Source organism: Cydia strobilella, chromosome 15 (genome assembly GCF_947568885.1).
Source record: "Cydia strobilella chromosome 15, ilCydStro3.1, whole genome shotgun sequence".
Classification (NCBI taxonomy): domain Eukaryota; kingdom Metazoa; phylum Arthropoda; class Insecta; order Lepidoptera; family Tortricidae; genus Cydia; species Cydia strobilella.
In genome coordinates, this window is record NC_086055.1 from 14,198,117 (window position 1) to 14,218,377 (window position 20,261).

General features: G+C 38.9%; 1 protein-coding gene across 2 annotated transcripts in view; it reads left to right on the forward strand.

Annotated features, from left to right (window-relative positions):
* Positions 1 to 20,261, forward strand: part of LOC134747627 (1-phosphatidylinositol 4,5-bisphosphate phosphodiesterase) — a 130,730-nt gene that overhangs the window by 95,907 nt on the left and 14,562 nt on the right. Inside the window, exons 4-10 of one of the 2 annotated variants that reach the window (XM_063682231.1) lie at positions 5,253 to 5,312; positions 7,606 to 7,743; positions 9,921 to 10,000; positions 17,368 to 17,604; positions 18,338 to 18,504; positions 19,037 to 19,247; positions 19,665 to 19,923. In XM_063682231.1, coding sequence (XP_063538301.1) covers positions 5,253 to 5,312; positions 7,606 to 7,743; positions 9,921 to 10,000; positions 17,368 to 17,604; positions 18,338 to 18,504; positions 19,037 to 19,247; positions 19,665 to 19,923 — 1,152 coding nt within the window. Of the gene's footprint in view, positions 1 to 5,252; positions 5,313 to 7,605; positions 7,744 to 9,920; positions 10,001 to 11,029; positions 11,110 to 17,367; positions 17,605 to 18,337; positions 18,505 to 19,036; positions 19,248 to 19,664; positions 19,924 to 20,261 lie in introns of both variants that reach the window. The other variant, XM_063682229.1, reaches the window with a different exon arrangement.

Below are 20,261 nucleotides of genomic sequence, written 5' to 3' on the forward strand. Positions count from 1 at the left end.
CCTTTGGATACGGAACCCTAAAAACAAAACAATTGGGACATACGAAAGCATTTTGGTCCAAGCCTTATATTCATATTTCTATGGTCCAAGCTGAAACGGAGACTTTCGCTAACGCTCAGTCATAAATTATATAATTTGATATTGTATACCTACGAGTGGTTGACGTGTTAAGGAGGTCAACATCTGTCGACTTTATAAAACTTTGTTACACGCTAAACTCAGTTAAACCATGTTTAACTCATTAATTAGTACAGAAAGCGAGCGACAAGTTGGCAAAGTGACCGATATAACTTGTGATGACCTCTTTTGTGGAGTCCCGGGTTCGAGCCCCGGGGGAACTTTGATTGAGGAAGGTATGTTTCCGGGCGATAATGAAGGTTCCAGTTAATGTTTAATTAACTTGGGATTTTTCATTAAATGTCGCTTTGAGCTGAGTTGGTAACTTTGTCTTAGTCTCATGAGTGATGTCGTATCCTTTTTTTAAATACAATTAGATAAATATGTTTCTACTGTATTTTATAACTTTTGTTACATTTCTAAATAGTTATATTATAAATAATTATAACATATTTATTTATTTAAAAATTTAAATCTGGCAACAAGGCCCGTAATAATATTACAAATACCTTACAGACTAACATATATATGCATTTTATAAACTTAGAAACTAAACACTATTTAGGCGACAAAACGGAGTGGCTCCGTCGAGTCGTCTGATCTTGTGTCGGATTCGACAGTTTGCCCCGGAACCTCCGAAACACGACACCCTTCGGCCAGAAGTCGACGCACTCGATGGTCCCCTGCAGCAGTCGCGGCACGCGCACCACAAAAAAATTGAAGTGCACGAGCGCGATCGAACCTGGAACACCCTCAGCGTGTAGCCGCGGTCTTCTGGTGTACATACTCCACCACTTCAGCAGCCGTGGCGGTGTTATGTGCTAAACTTCCAAAAAATGCATGTCTACAAACATTTTACGTGACAGCTACTCCATATAAAAATTAACTGTCATAGGAAACATCATTCGACGCGAGAGGTCTAGATTAGAGAGAGTATCGTAAACTTTGAATCGCGGGGAAACATTGATCATCGAGTTCTGAATAGTGGGTTGATTTTTTAATGCAAGCTTAAGAATTTTATGATGTGGTTGGCATTCTTAACAAATACATGATGAAAGCTTTCAGAAACCAGTACGCAGCCCTGACATGTATAAACACATAGTTGTATTTCTGCGACAAAATTATCGCACGGCAAAAATTTTTTGTGCCCGCTTGGCCTTATAGTTTAATAATCGATGATCAATATTTCCCCACGAATAAAAGTAGGAAGTTAGCCGGTAAAATTATGATTAACAATTTAGCAGACACTGCAAATACGTGTATAGCGTCCCTGTTAAACACCTACAACAAAATGCCCCAGTGCTCGGCACTGCCCCATATGTTGACACCTTCTATTTCAATTTATAGGTTAGTACTGCTATACGTACGAACGTACGAAGTACTATACTTTTACACGGGTTATATTTTGAGAAAACAATTTCAAATCAATTTGAAATCAAATAAACAAGAACTCCATTAAAATTTACTCTTTTGTTCGTTAACAATTCTTGTCGAAGTACAAAGAAAAACCATTTGTGATTGTAACGTTTCTGCCAATTAAACAACAAAACCCCGTTTGAAAGTTGACCCGTTCGCCAATTTTCATTGGTTGCAAGGGCGTGGGTGATTTGAGTTTTCGAAACCAATTAAGAGGAAATGGGACGATCACTTCTATTATACAAACGTATACTAGCTCCATTTTCCTCTCTAGATATTGACATTGTAGAAAATATTTTTACGCAATTCGATGTGTATAAACCACATCTATTCCCCTTCGTTGTATTTTTTAGATTTTTTAATTATCATGAGAGTTAGCTTTTAAAAATTTGTATGGAATTTATTTTTTGCTCCTTATTCTTATAATAATGAAAAAAATCGAAAGAAAGTCAAACGTAGGGGCATAGCTATGGTTATACAATAAATTGTGTATTTTTTATCCATTATGTCAGATTTATCCAGTATCCAGAAAAGAAAATAGACACTACGTTTGTATAGAGAAGTGGGCGTCCACTATCCTTTTAATTACCTACTGAGCTAGGACGGCATTCGAAGACTTTTCGAGAATAATTAAAAGTTGTAAGGATTCAGATGAGTTTTTTAATTTAGCAGCTCAATAGGGTAAAAAAACGGCAAATACTTGACAAAAATTTGGGATTGGCTTCTATTTATTTCAGTGTTATTAGGTTCTCTTTCTCTATCGTCTCTTGTCCGCTCTTGCATATTCAAACTTCAGAAACGCAGACGACATTTTCTAATTTCCACAGCATTCATCGCAGACTTTAAATACTGGTTCCACAAAGCAAGTGTCGGGTGTACTCTGTTCTGTGCTTATATTACTGATTGTGAGCAAGCGTTCGAACACTTGGCGAGAATAATTAAAAGCTGCAAGAATACTTTGGAGTTGCTCAATAAGGTTAAAAACTGCAGTTTGTTGAGATAAATTTAGGAAAGGCTTCTATTTTATTTCAGTGTTGGGTCTTTATAATATCTTATCCGCTCTTTAATAATCATATGACAGAGACGCAGATAGAAACTCTAATTTCCACGTCTCCTAGCGTTTTCACAGCATTAATCTCAGTTTAAATACTGTTTCTGCAGTTGTATTAACTCGCCATCGGTCAACAGACGATAGAACACGAAATTCGACCGTTCATCAAAGCAAGTGTCGGGTGAACTCTGTGCTTCAATTATTGAGCTGAAGCGTTCGAACACTTGGCGAGAATAATTAAAAGCTGCAAGGATTTACTGGAGTTTTTGAGCTCGGTAGCTGTAGTTAAAACTGCCGTTACTGAAAAAAATTAGAAAAGATTGAGTAAAGACCCATTGAGTAAATAATTCAATAAATAGGTAACTGAACTTTAGTAATAAACAAATAAATTTTGATGATATACACAAACCGACCTATAGATCGGTGAAGTGTAACACATAGTTCGCGACTCCCTATTATTGTGTAAGTAGTAACAAAACATGTTGTTATTGTTACTGTTATGCCAACTTGCAAACATTGAATAATGCTAATGGGAATCTATGTCCTTTATACAAAAATGTATAGTAAAAATAGTGTCAGGTGATAGCTGTCACTATAATATAGAGTATTGGCTTTAATAAAAAAGGGCCACTTGCACCATCCAGGGTTAGCCACTAACTCGTACTGGTGAGTCTTGGTTTAACCAGTTAACCCCGAGTACACACAATATTAAGCCTTATTAAGCTTATTACTGTGGGAGTAGGTCGCTTTGTGTAAGATTGTCACATAATATTTATTTATTTACTTATAAAGGGAGGGGGAATGGAGGGGCGGCGGCTAAAGAAACATGTTCAGTAAAAGCCAGTTATGAAATAAGTTTCAAGACGGCTACGTAGTATTTGCTTTCCTGTGTCGTCAAAGGCAAAAGTTTCTACATTTGCATACTTAAGACAAGTTTCGAGGGCTCAAGTATTCGGTAATATTACGTTCCGGGTCCACATATTGATGTTATTTACAAGCGAAATTCCAGCATCATGGCAATTTCGAGAGATGTATACAGTCTGCATCAATAGCAGCGGATGGGACAACGCGCCAAAAATATATACCCTGCTTAAATTTCCAGAGAATCTCTCTTCTTCTTCGTTCTTCTTTACAGAGTGGTCGTTGCCATTAAGTAATCTTTTGGGCGACTCGCTTAACGATACGTTGCCATTCCTCCGTAGAAGTGCTTTCCGTGAGCATTCGCTTACTGTGGCCGACACACTGTTTGATTTGGTCGGCCATCTCATTGGCGATCTTCCTGTAGCCCTGTCACCTCCAACTCTTCCTTGCGCAACCAGACGTTCTATGGAGGAAGGAGGCACGCGTCGCCGAGACACGTGTTCAAGGAGGCACGTGTCGCCGAGACACGTGTCCAAGGAGGCACGCGTCGCCGGTACACGTGTCGAGGATCCGAGATTTATAAGTATCTTTACAGTCTAATTGTTTTACTTAGAAAGTTATATTGTATATTACTAGCCTATATGGTGTCGCACTGCTGGGCAACGGCCTCCCCCCTGGATCTCCATCCGTTTCGGTTTTGAGCAATCTCCGGCCAGCCGTTGAGATTATGCGTCCAGGTCATCCCGCCACATACGCCTGGGTCTGCCAGATCGCCCATCAAGGTACCCACACCGTGGCTATTTTTGCCAACCTCTTTAGGTGCATGCGGCGGACATGGCCGGCCCAGTCCTATTTCAGCTTGGCGGTCTTTGCAAATGGTAGTAGATACCTTTGACGCGAAATCTGATGCGCTGCTTTGGATGCTGACTGTACACCTGAGTTATCTATTTTAATCTTCCTCAACGTTACATGCTAAGCACTGCCTGGCATGAAAAAAAAACCGTTTTCATGCCCAAACTGCTATATTTTCAAACCACCACTAAGATGGGCCAGCGTGTAGAGAAGGTAGGGTGTCGGATGGCTTATGGCGCGGCGGGATGGCGATGGGATGGCCATGTCGGTTTTTCGTCCGCACATCAAAGGTAGTGAGCAAGCGATGGTGCGAACGCATCTACACGTGGCTCATTCCATAGTGCGTGCTCTCAACCATCGCATGGCCATCTCGCTTGTCCAGCGCTGGGCCATCGTGTAGAGGAGCCATAACCCTCGCATGGCCATCTCGCTGGTCCAGCGCTGGGCCATCGTGTAGAGGAGCCATAACCCTCGCATGGCCATCTCGCTGGTCCAGCGCTGGGCCATCGTGTAGAGGAGCCATAACCATCGCATGGCCATCTCGCTGGTCCAGCGCTAGGCCATCGTGTAGAGGAGCCATAACCCTCGCATGGCCATCTCGCTGGTCCAGCGCTGGGTCATCGTGTAGAGGAGCCATAACCCTCGCATGGCCATCTCGCTGGTCCAGCGCTGGGTCTTCGAGTAGAGGAGCCATAACCATCGCATGGCCATCTCCCTGATCCAGGCGCCGGGCCATCGTGTAGAGGAGCCATAACCCTCGCATGGCCATCTCGCTGGTCCAGCGCCGGGCCATCGTGTAGAGGAGCCATTAGCCCGGGCGATGATGCCGGCGGTCAATCCCAGTGTGCAAGTGGTACAGCAATATAATTATGCGCGTGCGATGGCGGGTGAATGTACGAATCTTTCGTGCTTAGCGTCCTTATCTACCATAAACTAAACCCTCTTTTTGTCGTAGGACGGTGACGTCATCGAGTTGTGCCAAGTCAGTGACATCCGCGCTGGAGGTGTGCCAAAGGTGAGCTCTAGTTTATGGTCGGAAACGGAAACCATCCGTCATCATTATACTGCAATAACGCTTTCTGCTATTACTAGGAGGAGAGGGGTGTTAAGTTACGGTCACTCTTAGATTTTTCGCGATGGATAATAACTTACAAATCATTTATAGCCTAGACTAGGGGTCAGCAAACTTTTGAGAAGAAGATCCAACCTAGGGATGAAAATTCCAGAAAAAATCTAATGTTTTTTTCGGGAATTTTACAAAATTTCGGTTTTTTTCCAGTTCTATTCAGAAATATTAAATACGTCACACACAATGCCACTGATGAGTGATGACAGTGTCAATGCCATAAACAAGCACATTAGACATGCAACCTTAACCTACCTGTTTAAATTCCTAATTAAGTATATTGAAAAATACAGAAGTTTTGAAAAAACTTGTTTTTTTCAGTTTTTTTTTTTGGAAGTATTGTAACTGAAATTTGCATTGTTCAGGCTTTACACTTGTAAATTGGTATTTGTAATCGTAGCATTAAACGGTCATTCTCAAGAAGTATGTCTGCGGTCTAATTGCCGCGACCCATACAAAATGTATGAAAAGTGTTGCGGTAATTAGACGCAACCGCAGACATATTACCAGAGAATAACCCAAAAGAAGTTCAGACTTTCTCATTAAGGCCTGTGGTGTGAGCTTCTTACGTAATGAACCAGTGTCATAATTTATTATCCCATCTCTTGTAATGTATCTAATGTGCACACAGGAGATGATACTTTAAATGTAAATTAGAGTGAACTTATTCTTAAGAGGAAAGGCCGTTTCTCCATACAAACGTAGTCCCCATTTTCCTTCCTGGAAAATATTTTTACATAGTTTGATGTATAGGTATATTAACCATACATTTGACTTTTTTACATTTTTTTGATTGTAAAAATTAGGAGCGAAAACAGTTTTCATACTTTATAATAATGCTCCTATCTTATAATAATTAAAAATTCGAAATATAGCAAACGTAGGGGCATAGCTGTGGTTGATATACAACAAATTGTGTCAAAATATTTTCAATAATATTATTGATATCCAGAGAGGAGAATGAGGACTACGTTTGTATGAGAAGGCTATTTCGCGCGGGTCCTCCACTTTCGTCTTAATGTGTAATTTCGGCATAATGTCCCTCATAATTTAAAGTTGTAATCTCCCTGAAAGTAGGGCACCTCCCAGAGGTCGTTAAAATAATGTGGACTACTTCAATGTTGTCGTAAACTTTGATGGAACTTAATGACATACTTTAAGTGCATGATTTGTTGTTTAAATTAACTTAATGTTAATTTTCAAGGCCACCTTTTTTTTCGTTGCTATGATAAGCTTTTATCATCGATGATTGGCTGATGACACGCCAAATTGTTATATCGTTATTAAATTGTTGTTTTTAGTTAGTTTTAACAAAAAAAAGTAATCGATGAGTTCGTACAAAAATTAAATTACGCATTTAGAAGCAATTAAAAATCCTTTTATGTATATAAATAGATTTGTACAAAAATTGTGACAAAATTGTAATGGTGCATTTTAGACCTATGTATAAATGTTTGCGTTATTTTTACATAAAGTAAAAATTGTTTCATCAGGTTTCGAATCGATGAAATTAGAAAAAGGCCTCAAGATCAGTGGCGGATTTGCCCTAAGGCCAAGTAGGCCCGGGCCTAGGGCGGCAAGACGTTAGGGGGGGGCAGGAAGCAAGATGAGTGCTGAGAAAGGGGCGGCTAGTAGTTGCTACAAGGCCTGGGACCTAGGGCGGCCAACACTGCAAATATTTTTTTGGTAACCGGATTATGATCTACTTAAATAAAAAAGGAGCTACGATTTTTCATAAACTGCCCACCCTGCACTCTGCCCTTAAGGGTCCACGGCAAGCTCGGTTCTCCATACAAACGTAGCTACGCTCTCATTTTAAAACGAGTAGCTAGTTTGCTCTGAAACTTTGTACTTGCAATAGGATAAGGTATATCTAATTATCTATGTCTGTAATTAGTTTATGTAGCTTCAGATACCATATTTAAAAAAAATTAGCGAATATTAGTTTTTCATACAAAACATGTTTTTGCTCTATTTCGTTTGTTTTATAAACTGGAGCTATATAAACTAATTATAGACCTAGATATACCTCATGTCATTGTATGTGCAAAGTTTCATTACAATCCGACACGTAGTTTTAAAATGAGAACTAAACTCCGTTTGTATGGGAAGGTAAAATTCGGTTAAGCTTGCCGGGGACTCTGAAGAACCACTGACCTTGATGAAAACCGCCTCTTCCCAGGACTCGAAGCTGAGTACGAACCTGGTGAACAAGCACGGGGAGACGCTGGAAGACAAGTCCCTCACCATCTGCAGCGGTACGGACTACATCAACATTAACTACCAGCACGTAGTCTGTCCCGACGCCAATACTGCCAAGGTAACTTAGTAGCTGATACTTTTTGAATAGAAATAAATAACGTAAAACTACCCCTATGGTCCAGTACATGTGGTTCACAACTTCAATGGCTCCTCTACACAATGGCCCAGCGCGGGACCAGCGAGATACCCATGCGATGGTTATGGCTCCTCTACACGGTGGCCCAGCGCTGGACCAGCGAGATGGCTATGCGATGGTTCAGAGCACGCACTATTGGATGAGCCACGTGTAGAGCTGCGTATGCTTAAGTTGAAGATAGGTATTTCAATTTTTACATACAATTTAAAACTGTACGAGATTGAGGGTCTTTTGAATTAATTGTTGATCACACACTTGCAACATTAAAGTAACATCCATCCCTTTCTACTGGTTTGGCGTGAAAGAGACTACTAGATCTGTGCAATGTTAAACTGTAAAACCTTTTTTTCCCTCGGGAAGTATAATTTCCGGATAAGCTTGGAATATTGCATTTTTCTGCTTGGCCGCGCCGCGCTTAGTCAGCATCAATATTGAGCTGTAGATCAGTGGCGGCTTGTTAATTTTCCAACAGCTTGTGAATCGTGAAGAAAAGAAAAGTCAAATTAGTTCTGGCTTGCCTTAGACTGCCTTTCCACTGAAGAGGAGACATGCAGGGCACAAGTTGCTACGTTACCAAACATTTATTCTGATATGTGACAGTTTCTTATACACGGTGGCAAAAAAATAAGTGCATTCCCGTTGCCAGGGAGGTTTTGGGATTATACTGAGCAACTTTTACTATGGGACCTATGGGACCAACCCCGAAATCGCGAAAAAAAATTTGGCTGTTTCATACATTTTGGCTGGTCCAATTTCTATGGGAGGGTAATTTTTTTTTTCGCGATTTCGTGGTTGGTCCCATAATAAAAGTTGCTCAGTATAATCCCAAAACCTTTTTTTTTTTGACATGGAAATTAGAGTCGGCCGGACAATTTCCCGGCCCTATTACTCTTTGCTCTAGACCAAAACCTCCCTGGCAACGGGAATGCACTTATTTTTATAAGAAAGACTAGCGTTATCCAGTTTGCGTCGGGAACAGCGACATCTTCGAGGTAATTTGGACAACAAACTAAACACTACCTTGACTACCTACATATCGGCTCGAACAGGGATCGGTCACGAAAATAGGTTTATCGCGAATACAAAGAATATATGAATATAGCAAGTCTCCTTTAATAATCATTCGTTTCTAACAAGGGTTGTTAGGGGTGATTAAAAGAAAACATCCGTTGCACCTTCGGACCACCCTTTTCATTCCGTCAAACATTAATGAATAGAAAAAGGTTAATGTGTAAATCATATAACATTTGTTAAATATACGTACCCGGACGAAGAAACACACATTATATTGTTATATATGGATGAATATGAATAAGCGTAAGAAGATGAAAGACCCTTCGCCTTCGTTGTCAAAAGAGGCTTAAACCCTTTTCGGTGCGTACAGAATTTAGAAAAACGAGCACTTGAAGTCTCTTACACGCCTACTCCAATAGAAAGGGAAGGATGATTTATGACATACCTAGCTAAATAGTTTGTCACTACAAATGTGCACTTGCGAATTCGCTTCAGCCTCAGGAGTAAGACCACTAAGTTAAAGATTTGGACTGTGACTGCAGCAATGTTGCGGCTTTAAATAGGTGATGTCATTGTCAATCGAATTTACATAAAACTCTGTCGTTGCCTTGCAGCCGCCATTAAAACGTTCAATGCTTGGCTCATTTTAATAAGGTGATTGATATTGTTCGGGCAAACACTGCAGCAACAGCAACACTGTTGCAGTCGACTTCCGAATGAAACCTATCTGTTTAGTCTGTATCCTGTATCCTCCCACTGCTGACTATTGACCTCTTCTTTAATACCTTTATTATTCTGTCTATTGGTATGTTTTTCCTGTTTTTCTTCATATTTGTTACCTGCCGTGATTATTTTACCGAATGGTCTCATCGGAAAATCAGCGCTGGAAATCGCCAGCATCATGCTGTGATGAGATCATTTCTTGGCACTTTCTCCTTCTTATGTTTCTCTGTTTTGTATAATTTTCTCTTCTGTGTTTGTGCGTACGAATACATTCTTTCTAGTATATTCTATTATTCAATAAAACTTTACCTTTACCTATTCTACTCTGTGGGTTTCCCAAACATTAACGTGTTTTGCGTAAGGTGTGGCTGGAAGGCCTGAGGAGGATCACCCACAATGTGAAAGCCAACAACGTGTGTCCTATGACCTGTCTCAAGAAGCAGTAAGTGGCGTGGCATGCCCGCCGCATGGCTTTGTGTGTAGGTTGTTGTTAGGTTCAACCAACAAATAAAATATTTAGAGAATTCATTTTAAACCACTTAGTTATTATTACTATAGAGACGAAATACCAAACAATGAAATTGTCGCAATCACAACCTGTACCACGCGACCAAAACGTTGTAGGCGCCGTAAAATTCATGGCACTTACGACGTTAGACGCTTAGTAAAATATATTTACATAGAATCTTTTGTAATTCAAATAAGGAACTTTCTGTTCAAGATGCCTATCATTTAACGGTGAGTGACGTAGCGCTCAGTGTTCTGTATTCGGAATCGCAAGTGGAAATAACCAAGTTAGGTAACAACATTTGCGCACGAAAATCAAGAAAATGAATAAATCATTATTAATTTATTATGTTGGCAGACGTGAAAGTGCCTTTATAACAAAATGTTTTCTGGATATATTAATTGTTGGTTGAATAATGTGAATTTAATATTATCTAAATATTGTCTTATGTTTTGGGATATTATTCACGCTTTAATGTATTTTAGTTTTTATGTTGCATAACTTGCGTACAACCTAAAAACCTTCCTTAAGTACCTAAAGAGTAAGCTAAGCTTACTCTGTACCGACTTGGCAGAGACAAAATATGGCAGCGCCACTATAGATAAACGTCATATTGCCATAGTATTTTGAATGAATTCCATTCTATAAGTATGCACTTTTGCAACTCGCTGTTCATGGTGGTGCTCCCCCGCTGCCGCTGTCGTATCTGTCAAGTCAAAGGGCTAAAGAAAATCGAAATGTCTTTATCTGCCTCTGTATCGCTCGAATACGCAAGAGCGATAGAGAGACAGATAACGCTTCGATTTTCTTGTTAGACCCTTAGTACAGTTAACTTAGATGGACCCGTTATTTTTCATGAGTTTTATATTATTAAGTAGTTAGGTGAAGTTTTTACTGTACGCAGGTTTCCTGGCACGTATTAATTGCATGTTCATTTGTTTGTTTAATCGCTTTCTGCTAAAGGTATGGAAGGAGAGTCTCCGAGCCATCACTCACAACAACAAAATCAACAATGTGTGTCCAAGAACCAACCTTATGAAACAGTACGTAGAATTGGTTTTTATTTGCCGTAGCTTTACTGTAAAATTACAAAAATACCCGTTCCAGATTTTAGGCATTATTTAGTGCGAGTACCTAACTAACCTAAACGTTGAAAACTCATTTGTAAATTACCCAAAGCTTTTGAAACAGGCGAAATTAAAAAAAAGGTGTTTAAAAAATGGCGGTGTTGCCATCTATAAATTTAAAAAACCGCTTATTAAAAATTTACCTACATTCTGGAATAGCAGCATAAAAATCACGTGTTTTATTTTATTTTTTTCATCGTTGTTATGAGAAAAGTTAGCGACACGCAGGACGGGAAGCAATCTGCAGCCTCTGGGAGTTTTTAATGCGAAAAATAACAAGATAAGACGAGACTGTGTCATGTAGATAAGGCAGAGAAGAGAGATTTCATGCATTTCAGCTGTGGATGATAACAAAACAAAAACACCGTCCTTCTTTTTAGGGAGTTATTTTCTCTCTTCAAACAAGTTAAGTGTCTTGTAAAAATATTTACAGAAATGAGTGATTTGCAAAAAAATTGTAGGTACATAGTTAAGGACCTGTTAGTCTTAAGTTAATTGATTCCATTGTGTTACGACAATTAAGCCATTTATAATTAAGTTATATGCATGAAACTGTTTTACGTATGCTAGACTCATATGTGTATGAATTAACTACAATAAATACAATACAATACAATTTAAATGGTTAATTATCGTAACACAGATGAATCAATTAACTTAAGTAAGACTAATCACAGCTTCTTACAACTACGCCTAATAACGTACATTTTTTTTTGCAATTAACTTAAATAAAACAAATTCTTTTCTGCTCACAATTCGTTCTGTTTAACACACAAAATACAAATTAATCGTTGACAGGATTTTTGATCGAAAAGGCATCGAAGATAAATCTGCTCTTAACCAATATAAAAAAAAATATACAAAAAAAAACGATTTGTGATTTACTCGTGAAAAAGTACTTTATTAAAAAAGTAATTTGCGTACCTAATCAATATACATGATGATAGCAAAAGGGCGTAAGTTAATATTATCATTATTTAGTAAAAAAATCCGGTTACAACAGGTCTGGTCTCCCGACCACCTTATTACTAAGACTCCGCTGTCTGTCTGTTAGTCTGTCTGTCCGTCTGTCACCAGGCTGTATCTCATCAACCGTGATAACTAGCTAGACAGCTGACATTTTCACAGATGATGTTTTTCTGTTGCCGCTATAACAACAAAATAAAATAAATATTTAAGTGGGGCTCCCATACAACAAACGTGATTTTTTTACCGTTTTGAGCGTAATGGGACGCGAGTCCGACTCGCACTTGGCCGGTTTTCGAATCTCACCGACTAGCAATATTTATCCTTTAAGGGCCACTTGCACCATTCACTAACCGGGGTTAACCGGTTAAACCTGAATTAAATACCATGGTTACCAGTACAATTTGACACTGGGTTAACGGTTTAACCGTTTAACTCCGGGTTAGTGGGTTGGTGCAAGTGGCGTTAAGTATACCTATGTAACACTCACACAGAATTGTTCTTCTGAAGAGCTAAATAAATTAAATTACCTCATTTATACGAAATTCAGATTGCCCATTTCTTCGTGTTGTTGTGTTGGTAAAGAAAAGAAAAATATAAGAATTGTAATAAAAACGAGGCTGCCGAATTCTTTTGTATACGAAACTTTGAATAGAATTTTTACAGTTTGTTTTCGGACGTGAAAAAGGTATGCTGATGAAAAATTATTGTCTTACAAACTTTTATTTATCTTCATATGTTTGTCTGTTTTCATTTATCGTTTGAGCCAGCCTATTGTTTTGGCAAAAGAATATTTTTATTCCGATTTTTTGAAGAAACCCTGTAGGTAGCAATGTTTTCTTTAAAAAATCCGAATAAAAAGGTTACTCACAATTATAAAAAATGTATGGTCTAAAAGAGTTTAAAAGCCAACAGAGCATCCAAATAAACAGAACGTAATTTTATTATATAATATTTTCCGTTGCCAAAATACTTTTTGTTCCCCCAGTAATTCAATCTAACATTTAAAACGAGATATCAATAAAAACACGTAGCTAATTTCACACGGCACAGGTAACAAGTTATCCAATTCTGCTAAATCAAATGACTTTAGTTCGAAATACTAATTGCAGACAAAAAAGAAACGAACAAACCCCCCAACTCCCCCAACTGTACCCCCAGTATAAATTTAATTCGATAGCACGCTACGACGTGACGTACACGTTTGCGTTGTCATTTTTTATAAGATTTTGAGTTTCCAAAACGTCCCGCTTGGCGCGCTGTTCATAGTTCCATACAAAAATAGACAACGCAAACGCGAACGCTCGTCACGCTATCGAATGAAATTTACACCAGGGATTCTGCAGTTTCCGTGGCTCCTAATTTAGTTACACTTTGAGACCTTTGAGTTACGTAGGTACTTTAGTTTGAGTTGCGGCATGGCGCTTTTGAGTTAAATTCAGTGTTTGTTTGGCGCAAACATTATGAGAAAGTTGGGAGTGGAGACGACCTGAAATGTGATTCTTAGAATATATCTTTATCGTATCATTAAAACAAAGAAAAGGCAGGAAAAGTCTCACGAAATAAGGCTTTAAGTAAATAAACAAGACTTTAAACATAACTTTGTGCTTAGGTACATATTTGCTAAGGTAATTCGATACGTGTTTTGTTAGTACTTACTCGAGGGATAAAATACAGTCTACTAACAATATAGCACAATACTTAAGAAGCACTTTACCTTAAAAAGCACTTTAGGAAAAGGCTTAAAAACGAATTAAAAAACCGTACAAGAGTCGCTCGCCCACCGACGGTTCCGTACAAATTGAATTTTTAATATTTGTTGTTTATAGCGGCAACAGAAATACATCATCTGTGAAAATTTCAACTGTCTAGCTATCACGGTTCATGAGCTACAGCCTGGTGATAGACAGACAGGCGGACAGTGGCGTCTTAGTAATAGGGTCCCATTTTTACCCTTTGGGTACGGAACCCTGAAAAACATGTAACATAACACATTTAACGCTTTTTCCGCTGTTGTTCTAGGCGTGTATAATGTTAAAAAATGTGTATGTTTAACGTTTGGGTTTATAAAACAATTTAGTTTAATTAAATGTGGTGGTGTGGTTATATTTAAATATCTGCACGTATGTTTGCATGTTTTTACGAATCGAAAATAATTATCTAACATTTTTGTATTTAAATTTTACATGGTCAGGGTTGTGCTACGTGCTTTTTTTTTATTATCTACATATTGAAAAAAAAATACAACCGAATTGAGAACCTCCTCCTTTTGAAATCTTGAAGTCGGTTAAAAAGAGCCTTTACCAATGAGACATGTCGGCTCCGTTGGGCCTCTGCATTACAGTTTCAATAAGTGTTACTAGTTATCAAAAAAACTGTACACGAATTTCACAGTTTTAGACAGGGGTTCCGCCAATATCGAGTGAAAAACCCCAATATTATAGTTACTGCATAACCCCTAGCTTCAAATAGTTGCGCCGTTTTGTCCCGATTCCGAACACATTCCATTAGGAAGTGCTGTACATCCTCTCGCAAATATCGCTTATATTACGTGCTTAAATTTGTATTTATTACTTTTAGATTTTAGTTTAATTATTTTAATTTTATTGTACATATGAAAAAATATTTCTGGAATAAAACATTTTCATCTCATTCATTAAATTACCGCATCATTTTAAGCGAGAGCTACCCATGTAACATTAGCTGTTGCGTGTTGCGAGTGCTTTAATGTAAAATAAAATGTTGTATCCAAGTAACCTAATTTATTCGAGACGACGATATACAGATACAGATAGATACATAGATAAATTTTTATTGTTATTAATCATACTTATCAATATTTTTAAATGCACATAACTATAAATTAGTAATGTCAACAATTGCATAATTCAACTTCATTAAAAAAAAATAACAATAACATAAGATATAATTCTAATTTACAATACAAAATTACACAATTTATATAATCGAATCTACCACAGGGTCTTTAAAAAAGCAATATCGTAGCGTGGGATCCCTAACAAAGAAGGATTTCATAAAAGAAGCGGTTTACACGATGGCTTTTTTATTTTTGTAATATATATAGAGGTTTAGATTTAATTCAAGAATAAGTCGAGACTGAAAACCTTTTCACTTATTAACAATTGACCCTGAAAAACGATAATTAAAAAAATCTGACCTTTTCAATACAAATATCGTTTTTCATCCTCGAATAGAGTCCTTGCTCTCCAAGCCGCTCTGTCTTGGGCCCAGTGCATGCTAGCCTGCAGTGTGGCGTTTGTCACTGCTGTTATTCTGTCCGCCCAACGCGTGGCCATACGTCCATCCCTACGCTTCCTTGCCATGCGGCCAGTAATTATGAGCCTTTCCAGGCTATCTGGCCCTGTCCTGCTCAGATGACCGAAGAAACCAAGTACACGTTGGGAGCAAACAGTGGAAAGCCTCGTTGTAATGTTAAGTTCGTCGAGAATAGACGCATTTGTACGGCGTTCAGTTCATGAAATCCGGAGCATTCTCCGCCAGCACCACATCTCGAACGCATCTATCCTGCGACGGGTATCGGTTTTGATGGTCCAGGTTTCGGACGCGTACAAAAAGATCGAGAAAACAAGGGTCCGCATTAGTCTGACCTTTGTTTTGCGGTTTATGCTTCTGTTCTCCCATATTTTCTCGAGTCTTTTCACCGCACCTTTGGCCATCTGTGCTCTTCTAACCACCTCTTGGCCGCATTCACCATCGTCGCTTATTTGGGATCCCAGGTACACAAACTTGTGTACAACCTCCAGATCGTGCAACTCGTTCGTTCTCTGCGTATGACCAGGGCGATCGATAAATATCAACTTAGTCTTGCTTCTGTTGACCATACTCATTGCTAATGAGCTCAATCCTTCGCAGCATCACTGCAAGTTCTTTTTCAGAGGCACCTATTATAGTCGTGTCGTCTGCGAAACGGAGGTTATTAATTTTTTGGCCACCAACCTGGATACCACCCTCCCAGCCTTCCAATACCCTTCTCATTATGTGTTCACCGATGAGATTGAACAGCTGCGGTGACAAGATACAACCTTGCCGCACTCCTCGTTCAGCTCTAAAGGGTTGTGACACAGTGTCCTCTATCCGCACTCTAGACTCGCTGCTTAAGTATAAGTTTTGCACAAGAAAGATTAGGTGTTGCGGTATCCCCATTTCGCCCATTACTCTGAACATTTTACCCCAGTTGATACCCGAATAGTCAGACCTACGCAAACTTCAATGAAATTATGACGTTTAAAATATCACTTGTACAGTCTGTGCTATCAAAATCGCTGCCGAGTTAGCTTGGTAATCTTGTTTTGCAACTTCTATGGTCACAGTAAATAAATGAGAGTTCTCTGAAACGGACTCAAGTCTCTAACAAAATACTCTGATCTGTAACAATTTGAAAATAACTCAAATGTGAAGTTAATTATATGAGTGAAAAACACAGTCGAGTCTTAAAGCAGAGGACTCGAGTCTTAACCAACACTGTGTGGAGCCGCCGGCGTGAACTATAAACTCCACTGAGTCACAAGATAACTATGTAGATACCTGTTAAAGATAAAGACAAGTACGGACGAAACAATTGAATGCTCAAATTTTGTTGTTTATTTTTGGAAAACATCACGTATTCGGTATTATTTTGTAACGAAGCTAAACTGGCGTAGGATTTAGAAGTTTTAACAATGTTTCAAGAAACCTTCGTTGAGTTGCTTTTTCAGTTTTTTGTTATAAAATTATATTAATGTGTGTAAGTACTCGTCGACTTAGGTATAAGAGCTACCCTCCGCGGGGGTTAGAGGTGGCAAGATATTGGCAAAATATTATTTAGTTATGATCCCTTCACACGATAAGAAGAAAAATAAGACTTAGGTATTTATAAGAAGTTAATACTGTTTTTTTTTTAATTATAATTAGCGCTTATTTTGTATATCACCAGTCATAGAAGTACTTTAAACCTACTCATCGAACTTAATGTAAATATGAATATCCACGACCGGTTGAAAATTTTCAACTAAAATATTTTTTTGACAAATTGCGCCACCACTGAAATCCACATTTTTTTATAAGAATGAGTGTAAACTTTATTTTACGTGTTATAATGATGTTACACAATTATTTATTTCAAAACTATTACCGACTTGACAGGAACCATCGACAGTTCCACTCTCTGACCCCAAAACTTTCTTCTAGTTGGATGCGTCTCTGCTTCCTCACGGACCCCAAAGGCAAGGTCCCTGTCAAGGTGGTGGCCCGGACCTTCGCATCAGGCAAGACTGAAAAGCTGGTGTACCAGTGTCTGTCGGAGCTGGGGCTTCCATCAGGGAAGAATGAAGCTATGGAGAAAGAGGCCTTCACGTTTGACAAATTCTACGCGCTGTACCATAAGATCTGTCCGAGAAATGATATTGAGGAATTATTTAGGTCTATGTAAGTATCCTCTTAGGCCTTTTCATTAGGCAAGTCTATTTAGCTGGTTTAAGAGTTCTGTGATTGAAGCTATGGAGAAGGAGACCTCCTTTTTTATTACGGCGGAAAATGCATTCCGCATACCACCCGGGTGCGGGGGTTGAGTGGTTATGTGGGACTCCCGTCTAGGTTAATAGAAGGAGACCTCCTACTTCATCTTCTACGCGCTGTACCATAAAATTTGTCCAAGGAATGATATTGAGGAACTGTTTAGATCCATGTAAGCATCGTATTCTTTGCCATACCATAAGATACGGCGCTGTACGCTGTACATAAGATATATCAGAAGTATATTATAGAGGAACTGTTTAGGACTGTGCAGTGGTACAATACAACATTGATTTTGCTTCTCATTTTATGAAATACACCTTATGTGAATAAATCTTTCCGTGTTGCCTTTAACACTCTAGCAGCGAATACAAAGACGCCTTGATGCAAAAAAAACTTCTTGTTTAATTAAACATTGTAAAATAACTGTCCAGTAACTGACTGAGTGGTATAATGTCGACATTAGCGAATACCACAGATGCCAGTTCAAATCCGGCCTTGAGCACTGTAGGCCTTAATCACTCTTTAATAAGTAGTTTGAGGCATAAATCTAATTCTATTGACGAGCGATGTATTTTTGTATTAATGGATGCGTTGAGTCACTTGTACTTCACATATAATTCACAAAATTTTCTATTTTTTGCAGAACTCAAGGCAAATCCGACAAGATCAACATAGACCAGTTCGTGAACTTCTTGAATGAGAAGCAGCGAGATCCTCGCCTCAACGAGATCCTATACCCGTTGTACGACGACAAGAGAGCGGCGGAGATCATCAACACATATGAACAGGATGAGGCTGCGAAGACCGAAAGTAAGTTACGGGGGCAGTTATATATATTAGGAAGGGTGTTAACAAGCGTATTAACATAATTATACAAGATCAACCTGGACCATTTGATAAACTTCCTGAACGAGAAACAGCGAGATCCTGTACCCGCTGTACAAGAGAGCGGCGGAGACGTATGAATAGGATGACGCTGCGAAGAACGAAAGTTACTACTGAACATAGCTCATAAAACAAATATTTACATGAATTAAATTACGTATTTCATATATTTGTGTCATCAGAATCCAGATCTAGATAATCTCATGCTAACTGTACCTAAGCTAAGCCTGATTAGCCTGATGCGAGCATCTAAGAGTCGATTGCACTAAACCGTCTGTCAACGTTAAAACTTTTGAAATTATTGTATGAGTGATTTCATAGTTCCCTGCTGTGTGGAGTCAATCAGTCCCTAATTATAGTTGGTGCAAATGAACTTTATTGACTACAATAAAAACAACGGAGTAGCAAACATTAATAATTTTCAACCTTATTTTTGATATCAAACTCATCTTTCCAGAATGCCTAACAAAAGACGGGCTCATCCGCTACCTCATGTCCGACGAGAACGCCCCCGTGTTCCTAGACCGACTGGACAACTACATGGACATGGACCAGCCCTTGGCTCACTATTACATTAACTCCTCCCACAACACGTATCTCTCGGGACGACAGTTTGGTGGCAAGAGCTCGGTGGAGATGTATCGACAAGTGTTGTTAGCTGGATGTCGGTAAGTATTCTTCGTCATATAAACCACATGGGTCGCACATTTGGCTTATTATTATATACTCCTCCCAGAAAACGTTGAGGCGGCGGTTTGGTAGCAAGTACTTTAATAATTTACGTAAGAAAATTCATCGAAGTCGAAACCAATAACGCCAAACAAATATGAGAGCAAAATTCAATCCGTTTCCATCCTTTTGAAACTAAAATCTTCTCGATTCAATTTCTCTATTGGCAAGTTCTTCGGTATCTTTTATATTCCTCGAAATCCTCGGTAACTGTATTATTCCGTGATAAAAAGTAACATATTTTGCACTCCCTGGCCGACTCATAACACGTCTATGACGTACTAGTACTAGAGCGTCAACGCCCAGCCTTGCTTTGCTATTGTCTAAATATTTAAAATAAATTGTCAATATTTCAGCTGCGTTGAACTCGACTGTTGGGACGGCAAAGGCGAAGACGAGGAGCCAATCATAACCCACGGCATGGCTATGTGCACAGACATCCTCTTCAAAGACGTCATCTACGCGCTCAGAGACACCGCGTTCGTGACGTCGGACTATCCCATCATACTGTCGTTCGAGAACCACTGTTGCAAGGCCCAGCAGTACAAGCTGGCTAAATACTGCGATGAGATCTTGGGCGATTTGCTGTTGAAAGAACATCTGCCGGATCATCCGGTGAGTTCAAACTTTTTATTTAGCATTTATGGCTAGATGTATCGCCACAAGATGTTCGCTTTCGAACAGTACTTGTCCAGTTCTTGATCCATTACACGCCTTATCTGGTAAGTTGTCTTAGTTTAATATCTACTATGTACAAGTTTGAGAACAAATCAAATTATTTTATTAATATATGATATCTTTTACAGTTTTTAATCTACTATGTATTTAAGTTTTTCTAAACACTTTTCCTCCCGGGAACACTTCATCTCTGGACTGATCTGTCTGTTAAGTTCCCAAGGGACTTCATTACAAAGTTCTAGGATCTTCAATAGTGTGTACAGCTTTGAAAGGAT